Source organism: Aulonocara sp. 'chitande type north' Nkhata Bay, linkage group LG7 (assembly GCF_057382095.1).
Source record: "Aulonocara sp. 'chitande type north' Nkhata Bay isolate Kocher_YH1m ecotype deep benthic linkage group LG7, A_spYH_male_GT1.1, whole genome shotgun sequence".
Taxonomy (NCBI): domain Eukaryota; kingdom Metazoa; phylum Chordata; class Actinopteri; order Cichliformes; family Cichlidae; genus Aulonocara; species Aulonocara sp. 'chitande type north' Nkhata Bay.
This window is the reverse complement of record NC_141350.1, coordinates 31,134,832-31,161,517: the sequence shown is the minus strand read 5'-3', so window position 1 is coordinate 31,161,517 and position 26,686 is coordinate 31,134,832. Positions and strand designations below refer to the sequence as shown.

Sequence of the window (26,686 nt, the reverse complement as noted above, 5' to 3'; positions counted from 1 at the left end):
AAAATGGCTGGTGCCACCAAGGCAAAGACAAGTGAGCTCCCTGGAAGCTTGCCTCAGGTATGCTTTTATCCACACCTGACTAGGTGTGGCCAATTAGCACCAGCTGAACACATTGAGGAGATTAGCGGCTGCAGAGGGACGTAACAATGCAATCATCAACACAGCAGGTCACACAGCCTTCCTGGTGCTGTACTGTTTATCTCCATATGAACAGACTTTGAAGGAAACCAGACACAATCAAAGCATTAAAAAAACACTTCTTGTTTGAAGCTTCTTGTTTTATTGGTTTACAGCATTGATTCAAAGGTGATTTCTTGGTTCTTACAGACAGAGATCAACAGCAAAGACCTCTCAGCAGCTACATGAAATATTCACATTTTTTAATAAGGTAGGACACACATAATCAATCGGTCGGTACTGAAGTCCTCTCTTCATTGTTCATTATTTATTTGCTTCAATATGATGAGTTGAGTTTCTGTGGTGATGGCACAGAGATTCAGACACGTCATTAAAGTAAAAATGCAAACAGCTGTAACTTGTACAGACTTTGCAGTCAGGTTTGCAGAGATTCAACACAGAAAAATAATTCAAGCTTTAGAGGGGCTTCTCTCAAATGTCTGACTCAGTGGAACGTCTAGATACATTTAAAGAAACTTTTCGAATTTCTTAGAGATCGGTTAGCAATGCCCTAGGAACATCTAGGATAAACTATGTATTCACTGACAAAGGTCACTGAGGTTTTTGCAGTCTCTCATAATTTGCATGGAAGATGCTGAGCTGGCTGCAAACACTCACCATTTACTCTCTGAGTAAGTGCAACAGAAACAGAAAATGTTCCCTTATAAAGTAAAACGTTAAATGTGATGATAACATTAGTAAGACAAAGCCTTTACTTAGAAGGTGAAGAATCTCCATTTCCAGTTTGTGGCACACTTTTTTCACAGTTTCATTACAGTTCAGAGAGCCGTTAACAAGTTATTTCTAGACAAGTTCAAACTTCTGGCAACCTGCTAGTAACCAAAGCAGTTATCAGTGCAGCACTGTATACCCGTTTGTGACCAATTTCTTGTCAACTGACAGTCAGGGAGCACACATTTTTCCACAGCGACCAGTGGTTGTACTCTCTGATGTGTCCCTAGTATTGTGGGACAGAGCCCTTAAAAATTAAGTACCTTGAGGGATACAATGTCCCGTCATGAGAGCAGTGTTTCCAGAGTAAATTCAAATAATGCCCATTTGGTGCCACTTGGACACCAACAAGAGAAACCTGTCCTTTTCATGTCTTAAAGAGACCTTGATGTGAGCCAGCCACAGGAATGACTGTACAGTAGTGTCTGAAACGAACAGACCCCAAAGGTTCAACAGCAGCATCTTAGAGCAGTGTTTTTCAAACCCACCATTCATACTGTATGTGTCACTGATGTGGTGACAAACAAAATAAATTTGCAGGGCACAAAATCTTTGAAAACCACTAATGCTCTGGTCCACTAACATAATTGGCTAACAACAAACAACTAGGATTATAATTCAGGTGTGAGTGTGTGAGCATCTAAACAGAAAAGCTTTAATGCCAAAATGTACTCCTAGGATCTCATTTGAAAGGAAACATCTTCTATTTTCTGAAAATGTCCTGTTTGTGTGAATGAAACTAAACTCACACCTAACTTTAGCTGAGTTGCTGATGACCTGGTGGATGAAGCTAACCAACTATGCAGTAGTTAACGATGCATAAAGTGCCTGAATAAGGCTTAAATGTGTTCACATATGCAGCAGCTAGTTGGATGTCTTCTGTGGTAGCAAAATGTATGTGGACACACAGGATATGGGACTGTTTGGGTACTCCTCTAACTCAGTTGTGGTAAAGGTCTCATCAGGACTCTGAGGCTGGTATCCACTAAAGCTTCTGATGAAAGGTATTGCCTCATGGACCTCGGGCCCTGATTTGACTTCACGGTCCACACTTTGCAATACCAGGTTGTACGATGGGTTGTACGACGGATTAGGAAATACGCCATTGATTGGAGAAGATGGCAAGCCTGGCTGAGATGTGAGGCCTGTAGTGGGTAAAGTGAGACATGGCTGGGATTTCTTCAGAGGCTTATTGTAGTAACCTTTGGGAGTCTGAGAGAAGGTAAAAGGCTTGTAGTCCTGGTCAACATCAGGCTGTGGTGGTCTGAATTGATCATGTAGCTTAGGAATATCCAAGACCTCTCTGTAGTAACTCTGATCAAAATGAAGATGATGACTCGTATGTTCATCCTGAAAAACAGAGAAAATGACCTCACATTCACAGGAAAGATATCTTGGTGCTTAGAGATTAGGATAATGGACTATACAAGGAAATCAACAAATAACTGAATAGTAGAATATCCTGATATATAGATGCATCATTAGCTGGCCAATGCTACATGATATAGTACTGGCCATCTCAACTTACTGGTAATGTCAGCCACTGGTCGGTCAGCACTGGCTTTGGGATTGGAGGATAGACTTTGTGTTTGATGCTGTTGGGTCAAAGAATGCATCAAAATTTAAACAAAACCAATTATTGGAAGCAAAAGTGGCAAATTTCACAGAAAATAAATGTGCATTGCTTACCATGCCCATTGTCTGTAGCAGATAATTGTGCTGACAGACAGAATAAGAAAAACTGCTCCCAGGGATATCAAGATCAGCATTATCAGTTGATCAGCTGGTGAAAACAATGAACCGCATCGAGTAAATCAAAGAAAATGACAAATGTTGACAGTCTTACTAAAGAAAATAGTCCATATGGGGAAATAATTAACCTACCCGGGGGATTCAAGGTGACACTGATGGATAAATTACCACAAAGTCCAAATGCTGTTGATGCTGTCACCGTGAAGGTGTACATACTGATGTTCAGGTTCTTTGCAGTGAGGCTGGTGGCTTCAGGATCATCTAAATCAACACAGAGTGACCGCCATTATTACAACATAAATACATGTTTACGATCATCGGGCAACACTGGAGACTTACTTTATTTATCTCAGTTACAAGCTAATCTTTGTGTGTGGAGAAACAAAACCAGGACTTTGTTATCAGTAGAGAAACTTAATAGTGTGATTAAGTGTGTCATCGTCCGAGTGACAATCAATTTGTAAACGACACGTCGGCAACATGTTTCAGTTAACACCTTAATACTACAAAAGATGCAAGAAAAAACTTGATGTACAGCAAATCAGTTGAAGACATAATTTTTGACATTTTTTAGTATAAAAGACTTTCAAACGAATCTGATATTTTCTGCCACCAATTTGAAGAGTTATAGCCCTTAATATTTCATCCAATTACAACCATAAAACAGGCATGGTTTGTTTTACGTTTGTGCCACAAGGGGTTGTTATTTCCATTTGTTAGATCTGGCATTATTAACAGTTTCTAAGTCCAAGATAATGGAAAAAAGTGGCATCATGGTCAAATTAACCCAATAAAATCATGATATGCCAGGAGGTAAACACTAACGATGGATTAAAATCAGCTAACAGAGCACCTATGGAAAAGTGCTGATCCTTTGACTTCTAAGAACCTGGCGCATCAATTGATTCATTTCAAAACCATACACAGAACAAACATTACACCCTATAGGAGGTTCCAGATGAAACTACAGGCTACGTATCACTGTCACATCTGCAATGATTCGTCACCAGGCACGTTTTTGCACATGTTTTGGGACTGTCCTGTTGTATCCAATTTTTGGGTCTTTGTGAACTCTGTGTTATCTGAGGTGCTGGACGTTTTTTATATTCCCAATCCTGGTCTTTGTCTCCTTAATGATACCTCTGAAATCTCCTTAAAACAAATACAATGCAAAATGTTGTTCGCTGGATTCACATCCGCAAAGAAGACTATTACAAAGCAATGGTTCAGTCCTGACATTTGTATGGAATCATTCTGGATACGATGTCTTATCCGTGTTATTAATTTTGAACATACCACAGCAAAATTAAATAAAGCTCGACCCACGACTGTTGAAGTTTGGAAAATCTTCTCATCCAAAGTTATCTCCTGGAACAGGCACTAACTGTTTTTGACTGTGTTTTTGTGTTTTTTCTTTGCTGTCCCTATGCCTTGTGACCAATGTTTGCTTTGCTACTGCAGTTTACAGATGTGCTGTATATGTCTGTACCCCCCCCCCCCTCCCCCAACCCCGTTTTAAATCAATAAAATGTTGATCACAAAAAAAAAAAGTGCTGATCCTATACTTAATGTCCAGACTGAAATCTTAGCTGGCCTGAGTGAGTATGCCTTCATACTGTACCTGTGCTCACGTTAAAAACGTTCCCGCTCTTGTCCTGGTAGTAGAGAATATATCCATGGATGGAAGCAGTCTGCTTTTCCAGAGGTATGGGCTCCCAGGATACCTCAACAGCCGAGTCTTCCTGTTTGTATTTGAGTTTAAACAGCTCGACTCCTATTTCTGGAAAGATGTGACATGCATAAAATACACTGCTGATTGAACCATCGCATTTTGTGAGAAATCACTGAATCAGTCTTACTGGTCTCTCTGATGTAGCCCTTTCTTCTCTGTAGTAGCACCGCAGCTCCCTCAGTGCAGGCGTATATGGACAGCAGGTATCTCCGACCATCTTCAAAGTTCTCTGGAACAACAAAAGGAGCTGTGCTGAAACAGATGCAAATATGATCTGCAACAGTTTTGTAGGCAAAGATGAGGACGTACTTGAAAAAACTGTGGTATGAGTTCTGTTGGGAGGCACTTTCATCCACTCGAAGGTGCAATTACCGAAGACTGGACACCAGTCCACTATGTAGCCACAGCTGGCGTTAGGACTATCAGGCCAGGACAGGAAGAAGCTACCATTGCTGCCACTGATCCAGGAGGTCTTCACCTCGGATGTATCTGAAAAAGACTCTTTAAAATTAGATTTTACAACATACTCCACTTAAAAAAGGAAGAGGTTAAATCAGTATATATAGTTAAACCTTGAGAATTTTTCATGGGTTTTAAAAACAGTTTCATGCACTTTTAAGGCATTTAGCTTCCCTTTGCAGACCAATAAAATGTGCAAAAATGTACATACTCATCATGACTTGGATATATAGAATATAAACACAACAATTACAAATTTGTATACTTATAATAGATATAATCTCAATCATGTGATCATGAAAACTGCTATTCCTTTTCTGCATTAGTTTGGAAACCCCTTTGCTTACAGCCTTCTGCACAGATTAGATAAAATCAAACCTCTTCCCCAAATGGAAATCAAAGTGAGCTTATCTGTAATGTGTGGTGCTCTGTTAGCTTCATACCTAGATTGCTGCGGGGGATGATGATGGTCGATGGTGATGAGCTGCCGTTTATGTTTCTAGCCGTGACAGTGACCATGTACTCCTCACTGGGGTCCAGCGTGAGTGTAAGACTGTGATTGCTTCTGGACACGTTGGTTTGGTTTGACTGATTTTTGTCTTTGGTCTTTGCCCAGGACACTTTGTAGTCAAAGATTTCTCCATGGCTCTGATTGGTCAGTGGCACCTGTGGAGACGTAACATCAAGACCTGAAATGGTAACAGTGTCCTCTGAAACATCACTTTCTAACTGTATAAGATGTTGCACTGATATTTTTTCAAATAGATTTAATAAAGATATTTTTTATTGCATCAAGTTGTGAGGAAAAAAAATGAATCCAACATGCAAGTACCAAAAGCTCTAGTTCTTCTAAAGACCACTTGAGGCTGTCTCCAAAAGTCAGTTTCCAGATTTAGACCTTACCAAGAGGCCTCATAAAAGCCTTGTAAAAGCCAACTTGGACTCACCTTCCAGGAGATTACAGTCTGGTCTGCCTTCACCTTCATCCACACGTCAAGAGCATCTGGAACTGTGGTGCAACCAGACAAACGACATCTGTTACATTCACAAACCTTTTAGGTCTTTATCTTAAAATATTTTTTATTTTAAGATTAAAATAAAGTCTTAAAATAAAAACTACTTACCATCACCCTTCGTGCGGATTTTGACACTATTGCTCCAGTCACCCCATTTCCAGAAATGCTGTGCTGTTCCACATCGGACCCTCACAACATAGTCCCAGTGTGGTATCAAGTCCTTGATGACTGCAGCTGTGAGGCCAACTCCAATGTTTTCAGTCTACAAGGACAAAAATTATGTTAGCTGACTTCAGTGAAGACTTTTACTTTGAAAAGCCAATACCTTAGCCTCCTTTTTAATCTACTCACTTTGGTATTAGAGTTTCCATCACTGACATCTACTTGGCATGTGATGTTGAGATTACTGTACTTCTGCACAGTCCAGCTCCATTTCAGACTGATGTTTCTGGGGTTCACAGTTGAAGCTGCCACTTTGTCTGGCACGACCATGTGCACTAAAACAAGAGATCACATCAGCTGATCTTAAGGATTAAAAATAATCATTTAACCAAATTTTATTCAAAGCTTTACCTCTTTTGGTCAGGTCCGCGTTGTCATGGATCTCGAGCTTTCCCAGCCGAGTAGTTGCTGTTAAGGTCCAGTTCCTCTCAGCTGCATCCAGCTTTACTTTTTGCGAGCATTTACCTAAACGTCCATTGATGCATGAGCTAAAATGTAAAAAATATACACCGCTATTACTAAATATTTACAACTAAATAAATACAGAGGCTAGCAGGACTGCACATTCACTAGGAAGCAAAGTAAGAGTACATTTTAAATTTGTCATTGACTGAACTCCTTATTGCTTAATCAATAATGTTTGGTGCTTTAAAGTTTAGTCTATAGATCCCAAAATGTTTTTGCTTTGATGGTCTTTTAAATCAGAGCATTTCTCTCAACTGCTTGAAACTACTTTTATAAATATTCAGGTTTTTGGGTTTTTTAAGAACTCTGGTGACGAGGTGTAATGTGTGCAGTTTTCACTGCAAATCATATAAAGTGAAATTAAAGAAGAATAGCCCTGAAAACAACTCCACTGTGATTTCATCAAGGACGTTCTCTTTGTAAACTCACTTTGACTTTTGACCTATATGGCATTACATACTGTGAGAAGCATAACTACTGTTTATCCCATAATTAATCAATTTGTTTTTTGGACTATGTTTATTCTGGGCACTTTATTTTAGTTTTCAAATAATGTGTTAACCATCTCTGCGTGTGTGTGTGGCTTATACTTGGATATGCATGGAATTTACAAAGGAGAGTGGCGCACTTTAAAAGGGAATGTTTTGACAAGGCCTGATATGTTGTAGATTTTCACTCTAACTAAAAGTAGTAAACAGGGCAGCCTGTCTGTCTGTGATAGCACTGGAGTCTGCATGCTCTCGCAGTAGAGCACTTTGCTTTCTGACTATTATTTTTTCAGGTTTTTTTCCCCCAATAAATCATCCTGCAACTGAAGTTGTATAGCAAGTGCTCATTTTTGTAACTTCTGACTACAGATCATCGAGATCATCTAAAAGTACTGTTCATCAACTTTTTGTTCTTCTGAATCTGAAACGGTCTGCAGTGGTTTTTAACAAGGTGTCCAGTGAGGTGTCTTATTTTAAGATTCACACCCTCAGATGCTTCCATACAGGAGACTGTAGATATATTAGGGGTGGTTGGGTCTTATTATACCTTCCTTGGAGCTGATATGTTCTTTCCATTGCAGGATGTTCGTTTGCTGCCCTTCCTACGTTCCAAAAACAATCGATTGATTCCAGATCCCGGGTTTCACACTTAAGATCACTGTCATCAGGAGGATCTAAGTTTGTGGCAAATACCAGGAAAAACAGAAGCACATTTAAAAGAGAACCATTTATTTACAAGATCAATTTGAGAAACCACAATCTCAAATGCTACATCATACTTACAGCTGGCGTGAAAACTGGCTCCGTTGATGTTTCCTTTGGTTGTTTCACATATTACATCACTATAGTTTTCTGATTCTTGGTCCAGGTGAACAGTCAGGGAGTGCACATGTTCACTGATCTTTGTAGTTGTTACATTAGTGCCTTTGTAGTCATATAGAAACATTGTTTTAATACTTTCCCCATCTGGCACCATGCAGCAGAATGTGGCTGTGCTGCCCACCTCCAATATTTGGTCTCTTGGGAGAACCAGTATTTCACCCTGGTCTGAAGAAGCACAGTGATAAGAATAAACGAGACTGTAAAGTGTTTAAGAATCAAAAAAGATCAAATGATTTGAACTTAATATTAACCAGGTAGCGTCTTCTGCATCCATGGGCTTGATTGGTTGTTGTATTGGGACCTGAGCCGGACTGAATGGCGAGCACACTGCGATGGTAAATGGGAAGTCCATTTCCAGGAATGAGTAGATCCTATCTGTGCAGGTGCCACAACAACTTCACCCTACAACATTATCATAAACACATTAGAGGAACAGCTTTTTGTTTGGAGGCTACAGAAGTGAGGATTATAGTTACCCATAATAATCTCTTACATTGTGTTCAGGTTTGTCTGCAATGAGAAGCTGCAGCTCGTACACGAGCCCATCTCGTATCACAGAGCAAGAAGGGTCATCTTCCCACTTTAACAGGAAACTGTCGTAGTCAAGAGTCACATTCTGAGGTCCACAACGCAAAACACCTAAAGGAAGTGACCACAGGACATTTTATGGTTAAAGTGACCTGAACAATTCTTCACAGTCATCGTTGGGCTATTTGAACAGCAGTCAGTGAGGACACAGCCAGTGGTGCCAATAGTGTCGTCACTGCCCGGGCATCAAATACTGATGTTTTGTTAAAGATTTTGTTAAAAACTGTTGCCTAAAATGGAGTTCATCTATTCTTCATTTGAGATATCCTTAAAAGGTGTGTCAATTCCCATAGATGTGTCACCCTGTTCAAAATGCCCAGCTTTACAGCAAAACATGTTTACAGCCTCATACAATTTTTTTTTTTTTTTTTTTTTTTTGCACTTGGTAACAAATTTCACTCATGCAGCAACTGTTTAAGTTGTATTAAGACTCCTCATTATACATTTCAGACCCATTTTGACTAGCAAATGGGTCCAAATAGGGCACTAGTTCTCTCTTGCCTCAGCTAATTCAAGTAGATTTATCTGTTCTCCGTGCTGAGGGTCAACCTGCTTTCATCTGTGAAAAGAACAGGTTGTCAGAATGTCCATCACTGCAATCTATGGCAGATGCCACTCGGACGTGACGATGGATAACCACCCTAATGAAGTCAGTTTCTGATTGTTTGGTCAGAAAGATTCCCTGCCTCTCTTCCTTACTCCCACTCATCTCTGCTATCCTCCTTATTCAAGATTGCTTCAGTCACTCCCATACTGAAAAAACCTTCTTTAGACCCTAACAACTTGAACAACCTCCGTCCGATATCTAATAAGTAGTTGCAGTTCAACTTCATTCACACTTGGTTAATATAAAACATCTACAAGAGATTTTAATCTGGTTTTCGTTCATGTCACAGTAAAGAAACTGCTTTACTTAAAGTCACTAATGATCTTCTAATCGGAGCCGACTCTGGTCATTCTCATCCTTTTAGATCTGAGCTCAGCCTTCGACACCATCTTTCACTCTGTCCTTATAAGCAGACTCTCCTCTCTTGGCATCTCTGACCAGTGTTGGTGAAGTTACTTGAAAAAAGTAATCAGTAACTAATTACTGATTACTTCCCCCAAAAAGTAATCCCGTTACTTTACTGATTACTTCTTTTCAAAAGTAATTAATTACTTAGTTACTTAGTTACTTTTTAAAAACACGATTTACAACCTGAAGAGGTGATAAAGCGATAGATCTTTCAGCCCAATTCTACTTTTTCTGCATAATCCATCATACAAAATGTAATCAAATGGAAAAGTCTCTTTTTTTTTACTTGTTTTATCAGTTTTAATCTTTTAACTTTATGGATCAAGCAAAAATTTAATTATATGCAACATTCTCTGACTTGAAGAAATTAGTTTAACATTTAAACCTATTTTCTACACATTCCAGCACATAAAATAAAATATTTTTTGTGTTTACACTCACTCTTTCAAATAGATGCAAGTAAAACACAGCAGAAAATAAATAAAGTCAAAGACTCAGCGGTCCTGTTGCTCTATTTTCACCTGTAAAGCAGGACTGCGGTAGGCGGAGGTTTACTCTGGTGCAGGTGTGCCGCGGTCAGTTGAAGAATCCGCGACTTTCTCTGTGAGTTTCCCATTACGTCATGGCGCACTCGGTGCTTGCTTGGAAGTTTAGGGTTTTTTTCGCTGTAAAAAGAAGTTTTCTTCCCACGCACGATGGACGCTAATGTTTTTGTCACTTTTTATGGAATCAAACTCAAAGTAAGGTCAGTACTTCCACGCTTTAAATGCTGCACTCTCTCCCACAATCGATATGTGATCCATTGTTGATCTGAACACAGCTGTTGTCACTAACGGCGCACTCGCTTACGTCACTGTCGTGAGACATTCTCGCAAAAAATCACGGTTTTAGTAACGCAGTAACGCAGCGTTCCTACGGGAAAGTAACGGTAATCTAATTACCGATTTTGCAATAGTAATCCCTTACTTTACTCGTTACTTGAAAAAAGTAATCAGATTACAGTAACGCGTTACTTGTAACGCGTTACTGCCCATCTCTGTCTCTGACACACAGATATGATTGAACCCCTGGTTTCAATCATATCTCCTCGACCGCTCCCAGTTTATTCAACTGAAATCATTCCACTCTCGTCTATTCCCGGTCACTTCTGGTGTACCCTAAGGTTCAGTCTTAGACCCTCTTCTCTTCATAATATACATCCTCCCTCTAGGTACCATTTTCCACAAATTTGATCTTCACTTTCACTGTTTTGCTGATGACACCCAGTTACATCTCTCCTGCAGACCTGATTCCTCCCTCCCACCTTCTTCCCTTACAGAATGTCTATCCGAATTAAAATTCTGGTTTAGCTCTAATTTTCTAAAGCTCAATGAGGATAAAACTGAAATCCTCCTTATTGGCACCAAATCCAACCTTTTGAAGGCGAAACATTTCTCACTCACCATCGATAACTCCACAGTTTTGCCTTCTTCTCAGGTTAAGAGCCTTGGTGTCACATTAGACAGTTCACTTTCCTACAAGTCTCACATCAGTAATCTCACCCGTTCTGCCTATTTCCATCTACGCAACATTAACAGATTACGTCCTTCTCTTTACACACAGTCCACGTCCATTCTTGTCCACGGTCTTGTTACCTCCCGTATTGGCTACTGCAATTGTCTTTTGCATGGTCTCCCCCAAAAATCCCTCCATAAGCTTCAACTGGTTCACAACTCTGCTGCTCGGATTATCACCAGAACCCCGTCCTACCAGCACATCACCCCTGTTCTTCAGGAATATGTCTGTGAAGGTTCTCAGTCATCCAGGTCATCGTAGTCAAAGGAGCTTGCAAAGAAAAGCGTCTGGACTTCTTTAAGTTGCTTGAAGACGTTTCACCTCTCATCCGAGAAGCTTCTTCAGTTCTAAGGTCAAATGGTGGAGAGTCCCAGATATAAACCTAGTGGGAGTGACCCCCCACAGAGGGACAAAAGGACCCCCTGATGATCCTCTAATCGCCTGGAAGTTCTTCTCCTGGAAGTTCTTCAGGAACTTTACTTCTTCTGCTCACCTTCAAGGCCATTCATAACCTCGCACCTCCTTACCTTTCTGACCTGTTAAGCACTACCTTTCCTGCCCGCTCACTTCGATCTTCTTCTGTCCAGCTTGTTGTGCCTTATTTTGGCCTCACCACCACAGGAAGCAGAGCTTTTAGCTGCTCTGCTCCCAGGCTGTGGCGCTCTACCCCCAGATATAAGAAACATTGGTTCTCTCCCCCAGTTTAAATCTCAACTCAAAACCCATCAGTTCAAATCTGTATATTCACTGTTTGTTAATTATATCCTGTGCTTTTGTTTTATTGTTCTTCATAGTGTCATTGTTATATTATGTGTTTTTATCTATTGTACAGTGTCCTTGGGTGTCTTGAAAGGCGCTTTAAAAATTAAATGTATTATCATTATTATTATTATTATTACAGCAGTGGCATGGTGGAGGTCATTTTGTGGAGCTCTGGCAGAGCTCATCCTTGCAGAAAGAAACAGATACAGGTCCTGCTGCTGGGCCCTGTCCAGCTGTCTTACCTGTCTCCTGGAATTTCCCCAAACCTTTCTGATTCCAAGATATTTCCTTTTTTTTTTTTTTTTTTTTTTTTTTTTGGGGGGGGGGGGGGGGGGGGGGGGTCACCATTGGTCCAGCCACAAACTACATGTTTCATTTCCTTTAAGCTCCCTTCATAAATACTTAGATCAAATATTGCAGCCTACCCTGTCTAATAATACTGTTTAATACATTCCACATACCTTTAATACATTTCTATTATTCTGTAATATTTTATTATACATCTTTGTAATTTTTTATATATTTTTGTTTCCTTTCTTCTGTATTGTTCTATTATAATTTGCCTGTAAACAACATTTACATTTCACCTGTAAAAGCCACTCTTCTGTCAGTGATCAATTTTATGTTCTGTCACCCACCCATCGCTCTTTTTTTTTTTAAAAATCACAAGTTTTCTGGGGGAACCTCAGAGGGCACAAATAGTTTAAAAGCCAGTTCACTAACTGGCCACTTGAGAGCTCTTCTCTTTTTACACAATGACTGTTGAGAAAGTTGGAAGGAAGCATTTAAGAAGTTTTGCAAGGGAAGATGGGAAGTTAGAAGCTGACTGTCTGCATAAAGTATGTGGACATAAAGCAAGACAAAAAGGAAATCAATCATGCATTATTGTAGATGTTGAAGACATAGAGCTAACTGTTGGGTTTCAGCCATCATAGCAGCAGAGCTTCAGGGGCAAACATCATAACCACTGCCATGATGCTGGTTTGTGAAGTCTTGCTTCAAAGACAGTTCATCTAGTCATCAACCTCTTGGTCTTTCAAAGTGACCATATTTGGGCACACATGGACGTCTAGAATTTAGGTACTGTTCAATTACACCCACAGAAAAATGTATAATTTGTCAGATATTTGCATTAAAAACAAACTGGGTCAAGAAATCCACACAAATCAGTGGCAGTAAAGCCTAGCAGGGAGCTCACAGTCAAAATAGCCATACTTCTAATACGGCAAAGTGTAATCAAATTTAAATAGGTGGTTAGCAATTAGCAGCTAATGCTCACTGAAATCTGTAGTGTGTGGAAAGCATGATCCCCTGAAACGCCTTGTGTTTGTTATATGAACAGGAAAAACTGCACATAAAAATATCCTGCATGCACACCTGAGAGCATTTACTCATTGGAGCAGCTGAAACACGACATCTTCAATCAAGACGATGAAATACTCACTGTTTTCTTGTCCATCTTGTGTGCTCGTTGTGGAGAGTGACAGCAGTAACAACCATGCGATCATGATAATCCTCCCGTGTTTATTTCTTTGTAGAAAAAAAACTTCATGGATTGAGTCAAATGGTTGCCATAGCTCTGGTGATAAACATTTACAAATGGTTGTAAAGCAGGTTCCTGAGGCTTCCTTTATAGAAACAAAAAACTTTCACACACAAAACACTTTTGTGAGTTTTATTTGAAGACTCTGAAGAGAAAAGTCACCATGTCAGTGTCAGATAACTCCCTGGAGTCGCTCTCCCTTCTCATGTAAGCTTTGGGAAATCATTTCAGTTCATGATTGTGAAATCCATGTGAGCTCCAGTACAGGAAACAGAGCAGTCGCGTTCTCGTAACTGTGACTCACAGCAGCGAGGCCAGACATTCCTCACTTGCTCTAAGATTGTTTTCAGACTTGAAACCTTTTAGAAAAACACTAGTCAGAGAGAGAGAATCGGTCATCAGACTAAGGAAAACACTTGTTATCAGTGGTTCAGAACAGAAGCAGGGAGTTTTTTTTCCAGGTAAACAAAAACAACACGCCCAGATTAAATCTCTTAAACAGAGGCTTCTCAGATCTTGGTTAAGGATGAGATTTCTGTCAGTTCACCTATCAGTCAGTATGCTGCAGTTTTTCCAGTAATGAAAGGGAGGAACAGGAAGAAAGGAATACAAGGAAAATTGAAGATAAGGAAGCTCAATAAGTGCTACATTAAACAATACTTCTTATTAAGAGGCTGTTACAAGCTTTTATGTACTCCTTTTGTTTGGCTTTCCTCCAACTCATCCCCTGACAGCAGTAAAACTGACTCCCCTCCCCCAATTCTGAGTAAAATCCTTTCTGCCTCACCCTGCCCTCTGCTTCCTGGAGTGTGGACATTGGTTGAACATGTCATTTGGAGCCAGTAAATATGGACAGTAAATAAAAGTGTTGCGATGTGCCTGGGATGAGCTCTTAACAGTACAGTAGGACTCACATAGACTGCATAAATGGTGCTTCAGGTTTTTTTCTGTCTTATTGTCACATGTGTATGAAATCAAATCACCTAGCCACGTAGTTTGACTTCACAGACATTTGTGAAAGAGCTCATTGAACTGGTCTAATATAGGATGCTACTGTTGCAACATGTCAGTTTCCTCCCTGTTGAATACTAAGGAGTATGTGGTGTTACTGCAAAGCAGAAGCATTTATGAACCACAGGAAGTTGCTGAAGTGCCTAAAAATCACCAATGCTCTACTTACTCAGTGACTGCAGAGCTGCAAAACTTGCTGACATTAACATCAGCACAGAAACCCGGAGCCAGGGGCTTCATGGCATGAGTTTCCACGGTCAAGCAACTCCTTCGGGTGGTCAGGCACTTAATTTCTTCCATTCATCCATCCTTTCCTGCTTATCCAATTCAGGGTCGTGGCTTTAATGTTCCGTATACAGAAAATGACTGGAAGAAGACACTATGAATACATAAAGCATTTAATTAAATAAGGGGGGGGGAAATAAAACCATAAATCATTAAATAATATTTAATTTTGTGATGTTTTTTTGTCTCTAATATGGTAATAATAAGATAATAACACAACAAAAACTGCTGTTTACACACATACACACACTTTCATGCACAAAGCCACTTTTTAGTTGTCATGAGTGACTGTGAGAAGGAAAATTACCCGAGTCAGTTATCTAATGAAATTCCTCCTTTATCAGTCATTTGAACCAGATCGTAATGACAGGCTTAGTTTTGTTTTCATACAAAGACAACAAAGAAAAGGTTCAGTCTTTCCTTTTCCCACTAAACATCTAAAGAATTCCCTCCACTCCCTGTTTCCACTGAATTTTCATTTCGGAACCACACAGCACTCCAGAAATTCCAGAGAAGGCAAGTGAGTATGTGAGTTTATAATTGCAGTGTTGACTTTAAACTGAGCTACTAGCTGATCTGCAGCTGCACTGAGAGCCGCACTGAGTCACTGGTTTTACTAGACGTGTATTTAGCCACGTCTTCATGTGTGATGTCAGCTGTTGGGAATTTTTTCTTTCTTGTTATCTCCTGTCCACAGAATTATGAAAACACAACGATCCTATTCTAAGGTGTTCTCACCAATGACACACAGCTTCAAACAGTTTTCTCAGATTTCAGCATATAAGAACATTAAGTTGCTTTTTGTAGTCATCATTCTGTGAGACTGTGTACACAGATATTGTCGGGCATGTCCTTTTAAATTATTACATTTATTTTTTTATCACATATACTTACTCCACCATCATGTGGTACAAATTAATACAATTCAGTTGATAAACAGATGGTTTTTTTTTTTATTCTTAACAGAATAATTTACCAGAAGTGACTTTAAATGGTGCCTTTGCTGCTCATTTATAGCTCTTTTGGGGGGGACGTTTCCAGGATATTTTACTTGGTGTTTCAGAGAAACAATAAAGTTTGGCCAGAGGATTGAGTGGACAACCACTGGGTGTGACAGAGTTTCATGACCTTGAGGCATACTGTGGGCTCAAAATATGAATATTTATTCTGGACAGCACAGTGACGCAGTGGTTAGCACTGTTGCCTTACAGCAAGAAGGTCCTGAGTTTGACTCCTCCATCTGGGCAGGGCCTTTCTGTGTGGAGTTTGCTGGAGCTTCCTCCCATAGTCCATGCAGTTAGTGTGGTTAGATTTATGCAAAAAATTAAGGGCTCAAAAGTCTGTTAGACTGGACTTTTTTGAAACACAAATATTTAGAAAAGCGTTTGATATATGGAGCTAAAAAAAAATTAGGAATCATTATATATGTCTAAATTTTGGATCATAAATTATTTTTGCAAATCAGAGACGCTTAAGCAGAAAATGTTTTGAAAAGCCATAAATGAGCCCTTAAAAAATTCTCCAACTTTACCTTGAACATCTTTATCTAGAATTAGTAGATTCAACCATTAAGTTTCACACAGTTAAAACTTGGACAGAGTTGGGTAATCCCAAATATACGTCAGCACTTATTTTGGAATAAGTCAGGCCAACAATAATCTTCAGGAGTAACTTTCCCCAATCAACCCTACTGAAAACTATGTGATCCAGTCTTTATCCAGGAAACCAGTCAAATTAAATGAACTTCATCAGTTCTGCCAAGAAGGTCAAATCCAGCCAGAATTTTACCAGAAGCGTGCTGATGGCAACTAAAAGCATGTGGTTGAGGAAGGAACTTGCTAATGGACAGTTAAACTAATATTAGTAGGAGGGGCTGAAAGGGTGCCTCAACTACTCTGCTGGAGTCAAAGTAGTCTGTAGCTGTTGCTGGTAACTCTAATATAATTAAAAGCACAACGAATCAGGACATGCAGGAGAAGTAGAAATGCCTCAAGAAGTACACCTAAGTATAATAGCTGTCGGCCCGGGCATTTTGACTAGAGACCGGCCCACCAGGATAAAGATTGAAAATGTGACGTCATTCAGGGGTAAAACCGCAAAAGATTCTGGGAACTTGTGGCAAGAGGTACTAGCGCACGCAGGCTTTCAATTGAACTCAGTTACACAGCGATAAAAAGAAACCCAAAAAATGTCAAGAAGTTGTTGTATTATTAACTGCAATAGCCGGTCGCATGACAGCCACGGGAAGCCGACGGGTAAAGAGATCGTTTTTTTTTATCGGATTAAGTCGTTGAAGAGAAATTTTTTAAGCCATGTTTCCGAAGTAAGAGCCGACGGATGGTCTGGATATACCAAATATAACGTCTCAGAACACTCCAGCTCACATGTTAGTCTGCTCCAAGCATTCCCACAAAGGTCAGAGTTTTGTAGTAGTTAATACGTCATTTTTCATAACATAATTGGTGAAATAGGTTACAAGAAAGTCTGGCGCTGAACAGAAATTGTCGCTCTTTTTTTTTTTTTTTTTTTTTTTGGCCTGTCCCGTTTGGCTCTTTTGCCATCAGAATTGTTGTCTAAAGGCGAAGAAAGATGCCCAACGGATTTACTTTACCAAATTGACCATCCCAGCCTTGCCATAATGGTCCATTTGATTCACCTTTTATTGTTTATTTTATTTTCACTTGCTGAATACGGGACAGACTTGACTGGAGGAAAGAAGGGGAGAAAGAAAGAGGGAAAGAGAAACAGCTGAGAAGAGGGACGGGGGAGAAGGGCAAAAAACAAGAACCAACAGAACGGGCAGGGGAAAAAAATGCATATATCAATCACCTGGATCACCTGCTGAGAAAGAAAAAAGAAAACAAGCAGAAGAGAACAAGAGTAATAGAATAAACAACATCACAATGATATATGGGAATATAACAGTAAATACTAAATATTAAACATTATTGTGCAGCACATAAGATCAACAGAACACAGTGTGCTTTGAGGTAGCAGCCAAAAGGGTGTAGTTTGTGGGTGTGATCACCCGTGTGTACACCTGTGAGCATGGACGCGCTTGTTTTTTTTTAAAAGGTTCCTTCATGTAATAATCTGCTAGAGGGTGTGGGGGGGCCACAGCCCCGTCCTCCAGGGCATGAAGCAGGTATGGAGGAGATCAAAACTCCAGACATCCAGAGGCCCCCAGAACACAAGAGACCAAGGAAGACTAACAGAGGGGCAGCTGCGCCACTGTCCCAGTAAGAGCTGAGGGGAGTCCCAGATGAGGGCTCACTCAGCAGCCGCGGAGCAGAAGCCAGGGGGAGTTGCAGTGACGCGCCCGTGAGCTCCGCCGGCAGCCAGCTGTGCCTGAGTGACCGAGCCCCAGGCCGAGAGGCCGGGGGCACCCCACCTCCGAAGTGGCCCGAGCAAGCCCCAGGCTCCAGGCCCCGATAAGCGGCCGCCAAGGAGTGAGCCGGTGTGTACCTGGACGCCCATCCCCGGACACAAAGAACCACCAACGCACCGATGTCTGAGGGAGTCCGCCACTGGCAGGGGAAGTGGTGGTGGGGGGAGATAGGCCTCCAAACCTTGGAGGGCCTGAGATGTCCCCAGAGAGGTGGCGTCTGATACCCAGCCTGACATATAGACACAGACATACAGGCACACACAGACACAAACATCCATTCCCACCCTCATGCTCTCATATGCACTTACTCCACACTCAACCAACGTGGAGACAGATATAAAGAGACGCTGTACACACGATCACACTCCCCAAGCGTACTCTACGAACCGGGTCTAGGTACCCTTGCCCCTGGAGGGGGGAACTGCACCCAGACCCAGGTGGTGTTTCCCTTTTCCCTGCTACCTGCCAGAAAGCAGCCGGTAAGCGCATGGTCCCTCCTGCTAGCCCTCAATGTCTACGTGTATTTAACATTGAGAGGTGGGCAACGACGCCAGGGGTGGGGTGTACACCCTGATGGTACTTTGGATTCCGTGTATCGTGCCCACCCCCAAGATCCTATATGTATGCGTAATGAGAGTGTGAGTAATGTGAATGTCTAAGTTGTGGGATAAAATTGAGGCAGAGGCAGCCAGAAGGGGACAGAGGGGGGAGTGGCCTCCTCTGCACCCTGGTGACATACCCTTACTCCAAGGTCCTGCATGTGTGGGTGGTTGTGGTGGAGCGGGAAGAGGGAGGCAGCTGGAGATGGGGAGGGAAGGAAGGGAGGGGCAAGTGACCCCTCCCTGGGGCCAGCTCCCCCGCTGACCCCAGTAGGCACCCCCATACTCTGCGACCCGCCAGGGAAAGGGGGCCCAGGCCCATCCAGACCGGGGCCCAGTGCAGCAGCGCCTCCCAGCCCCACAGAGCCCGGGACAGTCCACCCAACCCCACCACAGAGAAAACTGCACCCACCCCACCATCCACTTATCTTCCAGACTACATAAGACAATAGACGCCCAGGCTGAGATCTTCCTCCACCTCTACTGTATCTCCCCCTCCTGCAGAGAGAGTTCCTGAGGAGAGGAAAGCTCCTGCAAGGTGTGACAATTTCCCCCACCATCTGAAGAGCCCCCCAGGTGGCTCGATGCACCGGGGGCACCCTGCGCCAGGGCTGGGCCCCCATGCACCCACCCGCCCACAACCCCAGCAACACACCAACCAGGACCCAAGCCCCCGAGGCCCGGCCAGGGCCCCAGCCCAGAGACGGAGCGCCCCCAGAACCTCACGCCCATCCCGGACCCACCCAGGGGCAGCCAGGCTACCAGGTCAGTAACCCACGTCCGTCAGCACAGACCCTCCCCTAGCCCCACTGCACGCAGCCGCGAGGAAACAGTCACCTGAGAGCCAACAGAGCCAACAGTACTCAACTGTATCGAGTACTGTGAAATTAATATTTTTATGTATTAAAATTGCTACTCCCCTTTGTCTAGAATTATAACAAGCTGAGAACACATTAGGAAACTCAGGTGTTTTAAGTTCATTCGAACCTCTAAGAGGTCTGTGGGTCTCTTGTAAAAGGACAACATCTGCCTGTAGTTTTTTGAGTTGGTTAAATATTTTTAACCTCTTTTCTCTGGAGCCAGCTCCATTTATATTCCATGTAATGAACCTCAGTGTACCCATAGATGTTTGTGTATAACTAGGGATGTATGCTGTGTGCGTCGCTTAGACAGGTGGAGAGAATACGTCACTTGTTCATAAATAAAGAGAAGGAGAGAGAGAAAAAATGTGTGGCGAGATGCTCCCTGAGTCTGACTTTGTGTATGCATAGTTACTAATATAAGTAGGCTTGGCTTAAGTGTGTGTGTCCTAAACGACTGTGTGCGCTGTCTGACTGAAGTAAATGTGCTGCCGTTGAGCGTATGGTGCGTATGTGTCGAAATAAAGGATGTTTGTGGATGAGTGTCGAAGCAGGTGATCGAGGCAGTGAAAGGAATAAAGAAAGAAACCAAGGACAGGGGTGAGCAGCATAAAACCAAGAGGGGGAAAAGAGAGAAAAAAAAACGAGAAGAAAAAAAACCAAAAACAAAACGTAAACATTCCAATTAAATCACTGACGGAGAGTGACGGTGTTAATTCTGCTATGAAATCACACTTTAAGATGCGATTTGATACTGGTAAGTTAAACAGATGTTAATGCAAGTTAGTGTGAGTGGATAGGGAAATGGTGCAGCTGATTCTTATCTGGTGTGAGGTTAATACAGCCACGGAGTGATGTTGGGGTCGCGGTGGAGCTGTCCGTCCACGTACAGCCGGTCCACAGCGATGACAGCGCGGGAGCCCTTCTGGATGAAGCCGCGTCGGATTGGGAAGAGGACCCTGCGTCGTTCCAAGATCTCTTTGGGGAACTGGTCGTTCACACTGAAGTCCGTTCCTTTTAATTCCCTGCCGCGGCTTTTCACATGTTGCTTTTGTTTGAAGTGGCCGAATTTGGCCACGATAGGACGTGGCCTCCCGGCCGTAGCCCGAATGGGGCCGAGGCGATGTACCCAATCGAAGACGATGTTCTTCACAGTGTCCTCCGGCAGCTTCAGGTGGGTTTTGATGAAGCTTTTTACCGTGGTCTCCGCGTCCTCTCCAGCGGCTTCTGGAATACCAGAAAATACCAGATTATCACGCATGCTACGAGCTTGTAGATCAATAACTGTTTCTTTTATTTTTTTATTTTCGTTATTGAGCTGGGTAACATTATCTGTGAGACATTTCACCGACTCCCTTAGCGTGGCATTTTCAGCAGCAAGCGTTTCCACCTGCTGCTGGCTGTACTCCAGGGATTCTCGCAAGCATTTAAATTCTCGGTGAAGAATCTCCACCAAGGACAGCCTTGCGTCGAAACTGGACAATCACTTGTCGATTGACTCCAGTATGTCGGCAATATCTTTGCCGGCTGGCGATGTTGAGCCGGGGGAATCTGCCGGGCGTTGTCTTTTCGACGACGGCGTCTCAGGTTTGGCCGGGGAAGCTGCACACTGGGTCTTCTTCATCACGAGATCCTGAAAGCACTGATCAATATAATCTTGGAGAGTCTCTAAACTCTCCTCGTTGTTCTCCAGGGTGTTGGAGATTATTTACACAAATATTGTTAGTTATAAGACAGTTGATAAGTGTATTTGGTAATACTGAAGCTTAAATGAATTTGTTCAAATCTAAACTACCATTTGCTTTAATTTTCCGCCAAAATCTCCGGCGTCTGACGTCAGTTACAACATGAGTCGCTTACCTTGTCCGTCACTTACCTCTCCCTTCCGTCCTCTTACCTTGTCGCTCTTTTGTTTATTGTGCATAAATAGTGAATTGTCCTGACACAATATTGCGTTTCGCTTCTGTTATTATGGTACATTGACAAAAACATATACTTTTATTCACAGGATAAAACAGTTGCTTTGTATCACCAATTGTCCAGTGCGATTACAACATACAATATTATTGTCACTGCTACATTTCTGTTATGCTACCAGATATTATTTCCACTGCTAATTAATTACCGTTAAGCTCAAAGGTTATATTAATAAACGGTTAACGAATGTGTATTTATGACGACGATTTGTGAGACTGGTAAACTTACCTTTGTTCGTACGATGGTCTTTCGTTCTACACGGTGCATTTCAAGGTCCTGCACCTGTCCGTCGGTAAACTGTACCTGGGCTTGTTGCAGTGACCTGAAGTTACTAAACTTCACGAGTGTATGCACTCACTCCAAGAACCGTATGATTATAAATATGAGCATGGTGAAAGTTGGGCAGCACGCTAACGTCTTTTGTCCACTCTGTGTGCTCGTAAGGGTCTAAACCTTTCACTCCTTTGATTTTTTCCTTGTATCTTTTCTTTGTCTTTTCGTCGAGTCTGTCTTTGTACGGACCAGCATTGTTCTCCTTTTGTTTTGTACATTATTTTTTTGTGCGGCAAAGAAAAAACAAGAAGGTATTGGAACCGGAGAATGATCATTTTGCGGTGCCTCAAATGTTTGCATTTGATGCGGTACTTGGATTCAAAGGAGCTTGCCACTTCACAGACACTTCACATGCGCATGGCACAACATAGAAGAGCTACCTCCACAGGACAAGACTCAGCAGTCCATCTGCATCTTAAGGATAAAGGTCACTCTTTCGAGGATGCCAATGTTCACATTTTGGACAGAGAGGACATGGTTTGAAAGAGGAGTGAAAGAAGCCATCTATGTCCACTGTGAGCGACCATCTTTGAACAGAGGCGGGGGTTTACGACACCAACTCTCTGCCATCTATAATCCAGTTTTGAGATCCCTTCCCAGACGCCTTAACGCCCACTCACATCCTGGGCCATCTGACCTCAGGAATTCGCATGATAAGGTGGGGCCAGGTTTCACAATGAACACACCAGAAACTCTGGCTGATTGGGACCCACACCCAGTTTCACACCTTGGCTCAGGCGATTAGAGGATCATCAGGGGGTCCTTTTGTCCCTCTGTGGGGGGATACTCCCACTAGGTTTATATCTGGGACTCTCCACCATTTGACCTTAGAACTGAAGAAGCTTCTCAGATGAGAGGTGAAACGTCTTCAAGTAACTTAAAGAAGTCCAGATGCTTTTCTTTGCAAGCTCCTTTGACTACGATGACCTGGATGACAGAACCTTCACAGGTACTTGGATTGTTTTGCCACGAGTTCCCCGGCATGCAATGCGTGAAAATCACGTGATTGCTAAACAAGGGGGAGGGTGCATCTGGCCTCCTCGGCTGTAATTGGTCCAGCCCAGAGTCGATCATTTCCAATTGGCCAATCCAACACCTTTCATTATATATACCCTTCCTAAAATAAAAATAAAAATCCATCGGCCCATAAAAACAAAAAATCGCCAGCGACCCACCGGGCAAATGCCCGGTATGCCCGATGGCCAGTCCAGCTATGATAGCTGTGTAAATGCACTTTACACTCCTGGCATGCAACGTGTGACAGCTCATCATTAATGCAGAGCTGGCTCCCTCTAGTGTTCATTACTCATGCCAAAATCAACACCGCAGGTCACACAGTCTTCATGGTGCTTTACTGTTTCTCTGGAAACCAACAACCAAGTTTCTGGCAGTAACCAGACACAATCAAAGCATCACATAAAGCACTTTGGAAGCTTATTGTTTTACTGGTTTACAGCATTGAATCAAAGGTAAGTTCTTGGTTCTTATAAACACAGATCAAAGGAAAATATCTCTCATCAAATTTTTCACTAACATAGGCTAAACATTAATGATCAGTCAGTCGGTTCTAAGGTCACTCTGGTGTGCAATACTTGTTCAATTCAATTCAGTTTTATTTACTCAGCACCAAATCACAACAACAGTCGCCTCAATGCTCTTATTAATGTAAGGCAGACCCTATAATAATACAGAGAAAAGCCCAACAATCATATGACCCCCTATGAGTAAGCACTTTGGCGACAGTGGGAAGGAAAAACTCCCTTTCAACAGGAAGAAACTTCCGGCAGAACCAGGCTCAGGGAGGGTGGGCATCTGTTGCGACCAGGTGGGGTGAGAGAAGGAAGACAGGATAAGACATGCTGTGGAAGCTCCAACATGACCAGTTTAGTTTCTGTAGTGATGGCAGAGCCAGTCTGACACATGAACTGAAATCAGCTGATCATAGTGACAGTGCAAGAACCAATAAACAGGATCGATAGGCAGGCAGACTAGTGATTCCAAGGAATCATTAGTACTGGATCCAATTCCCATCGCTACGGTTGACTGTAGTTTCCATGGAAAATTCTCTGTAAACACTTTCCATTTAGTTTCCGAGTAAGGGCACTAAAACCGTAAACACAGAAGATTCCTTTCAGAGTAAAAGCTGCATCGTTTAAATGTATTGGTTGCAATGGTAAGGCAAAGCTTTTACTGTGAAGGTGAACACTACCAGTTTCTGGTTTCTGTCACACTCTTCACAATTTCACAACTGCTCAAAGAGGAGTTATCAAGTGTTTTTTAGAGACCTGCTAGTAACCAAAGCACTACATCAGTTTCAAACGAACGACTTCCGGAGCCCATTTGAAGCCAGTCAGGAAACACACATTTTTACATGGCAACCAGTGGTCGCCAGATGATCTCTGACGAGTCTCTAGGGTTGGGCGACTGAGGTGTTAGAAAATAAGGTAACTTGAGGGATACGTTTTGTCATAGGAGCAGTAACCTTTCCTCTTTGTGTCCTAAAGAGAAGCAGGAATGACTGGCCAGTAGTCTGTGTAATGAACAGACCACAAAGGTACAACAGTGCCTTAGAGGAGTGGTTTTCAAATATGAAGGGATTCAAATCTCATAGAAAAAATAATATTTTGCCAAATTTTTCCTTTTCTGTGTGGATAATACGTAGGGCTTGCATGATTTTTTTAAAAAAAAGAGAGGCCTCTGTCTGCAGAGATGCAGTTGAATAATAAAGTATGAATAGTTTGAGCAAGGGGGAAAATCATGTGAAACTATGGCTCATGTGAAACTGTGGGGATAGACAACATAGGAAGAGAGGCGCCAGAATGTGTCCATATGTATCTGCACTGTGACCGCTTTCTGACCTGGCCTTAAGCAGGAAACAGGGAAATAAACAGGGCAATGTGACATTTTTCATTTCTGAGAATAGCAGGAGGAATGTGGAGCCAGGATATATGTAGGTAAGAGACAAGACAGCTGCACATACCAACGGTCATAGGATAGTGTGTATGGATTCAGTGATATAGTCACATGTGGGGGTCAGGTCAAAGGTGTTCTAAATTTATTGTGGGCTTAGAGTATAAATGTAACAGACTGAAGGAGCGTCCTTCAGATCTGCAGGAGCACTGTGCACATCTCCCCATGCGCATGTGTAAATAAGGAGGAACATGGGAAGTGAAGTATTCTGTCTCGTGTCTTACCAGGTCAGAATCAAAGGATCGGGAGCAACAGCTGGTCGCAACAGTCTGTTTAACCACGTACAACCTTTTGATTTTGCACCTAAACAAATAAAAGAATGGGTGCTAATGTATACCTTTTACAGGTTTTGAACAAGTATGTGCCTCTTTGGTCCTCAGAAGGTACAAATCAATTCAGTTCAGAATCAGAAACCTTTATTGTCATTGAGCATCAGCTGTTAGAAAGAGCTCTTGGTAGCAGCATTTATAATACATAACAATAAAACCAATAAATAGGTAACAATAAAAACAAATTTAAAGAATACAAACTATCTAATCAATAAATTCAATTTTATTTATATGGAGCCAAATCAGAACAGCTGCCTCAAGGCCCAGTACATTGTAAGGTAAAGACCCTACAGTAATAAGAGAACCCCAACAATCAGACAACCCCCTTTGAGCAACAATGGAAATAAAAAACTCCCTTTTAACAGGAAGAAACCTCCAGCAGAACCAGGCTCAAGGAGGGGCAATCATCTGTCACAATCTGTTGGGGTGAGGATAGGAAGACAGCTCAAAGACATGCTGTGAAAGAGAGCCAGTGACTGGCTCATGTGACTGAAGCAAAACCCAGCCCTAACCCTAGCCGAAGACGATAATGAAGTTGATTAACTATGTTGTAGTTCAGGGGTGGGCAATTCCAGGCCCCGAGGGCCAGTGTCCTGCAGGTTTTAGATCTCACCTTGGGTCAACACACCTGAATCACATGATTAGTTTGTTACCAGGCCTCTGGAGAACTGCAGGAGCTAATTTAGCCATTTAAATCAGCTGTGTTGGTCCAAGGACACATCTAAAACCTGCAGGGACACCGGCCCTCGAGGCCTGGAGTTGCCCACCCCTGTTGTAGTTAATGATGTCTAAAGTTCCTGTGTAAAGTTTAAATGTGTTCACACATCTAGCAGCTATGCAGATGTCTTGGTAGTAATAAAATGTATGTGGACACACAGGAAATGGGACTGTGTGGTTACTCCTCTGTGGGTAAAGTGGGGCATGGCGGGGTTTCTGCAGAAGCCTATTGTAGTCATCTTTGGAAGATGGAGAGAAGGTACAACACATCAGGTCCTGGCTACCAACAGGCTCTAGTGGTCAGAAATTATCATGCAGTTCAGGAACATCCATGACCTCGCTGTAGTGACTCTGACCAAAGTGATGATGATCAAACACATGTTCATTCTGAAAAACAGAGAAAATGACCTCATGATAATGCAATATACAAGGAAACTAATAAAGAACTGAGTAGTACAGTTGTGTGGAGTATAGAGGTAGCATTAAGCAGCCAGACAGAAAGTAATTTATTGCACTCCTCGTTGCGTCCATAAACTGACCTGAAACACACAAGAAATATCAGCTAACAAAAGAAACAACAGTTCCCCGACAGATATCCTGATTCTCTTACAGATATGTCAATATGGGGTCACTAAAATTAATATTGAATCGGTGCGTGACGTTGCCTAAACAATGCTGGATTCTGTAGTTTGTGGTTCCCTCCCAAATCGGACCACAACTGACATGTTTAGCCAAATGCTCTCTTTGTGCTTGATGCTGTTGGGTGATAGAATGCATGAAAATAAATGCCAAACAAAGATTTGGAGACAAAAGAGGCAAATGTGCACTGC

The 26,686-nt window shown here is 42.1% G+C and overlaps 1 protein-coding gene across 1 annotated transcript; it reads right to left on the bottom strand.

Moving 5' to 3' along the window:
• Window positions 1-257: 257 nt before the first annotated feature.
• LOC147325479 (leukemia inhibitory factor receptor-like) lies at window positions 258-13,720 on the bottom strand. The gene is made up of 17 exons (XM_086300022.1): window positions 13,289-13,720; window positions 8,419-8,564; window positions 8,177-8,327; window positions 7,827-8,090; window positions 7,591-7,717; window positions 6,442-6,578; window positions 6,220-6,365; window positions 5,977-6,130; window positions 5,800-5,861; window positions 5,296-5,518; window positions 4,703-4,882; window positions 4,521-4,622; window positions 4,283-4,441; window positions 2,794-2,922; window positions 2,599-2,692; window positions 2,438-2,504; window positions 258-2,259 (listed from the first exon to the last, which is right to left on the bottom strand). Exons 1-17 carry the CDS (start codon window positions 13,350-13,352, stop codon window positions 1,774-1,776), a joined length of 2,691 nt encoding a protein of 896 aa, XP_086156148.1. The 5' UTR covers window positions 13,353-13,720; the 3' UTR covers window positions 258-1,773.
• Window positions 13,721-26,686: the final 12,966 nt, after the last annotated feature.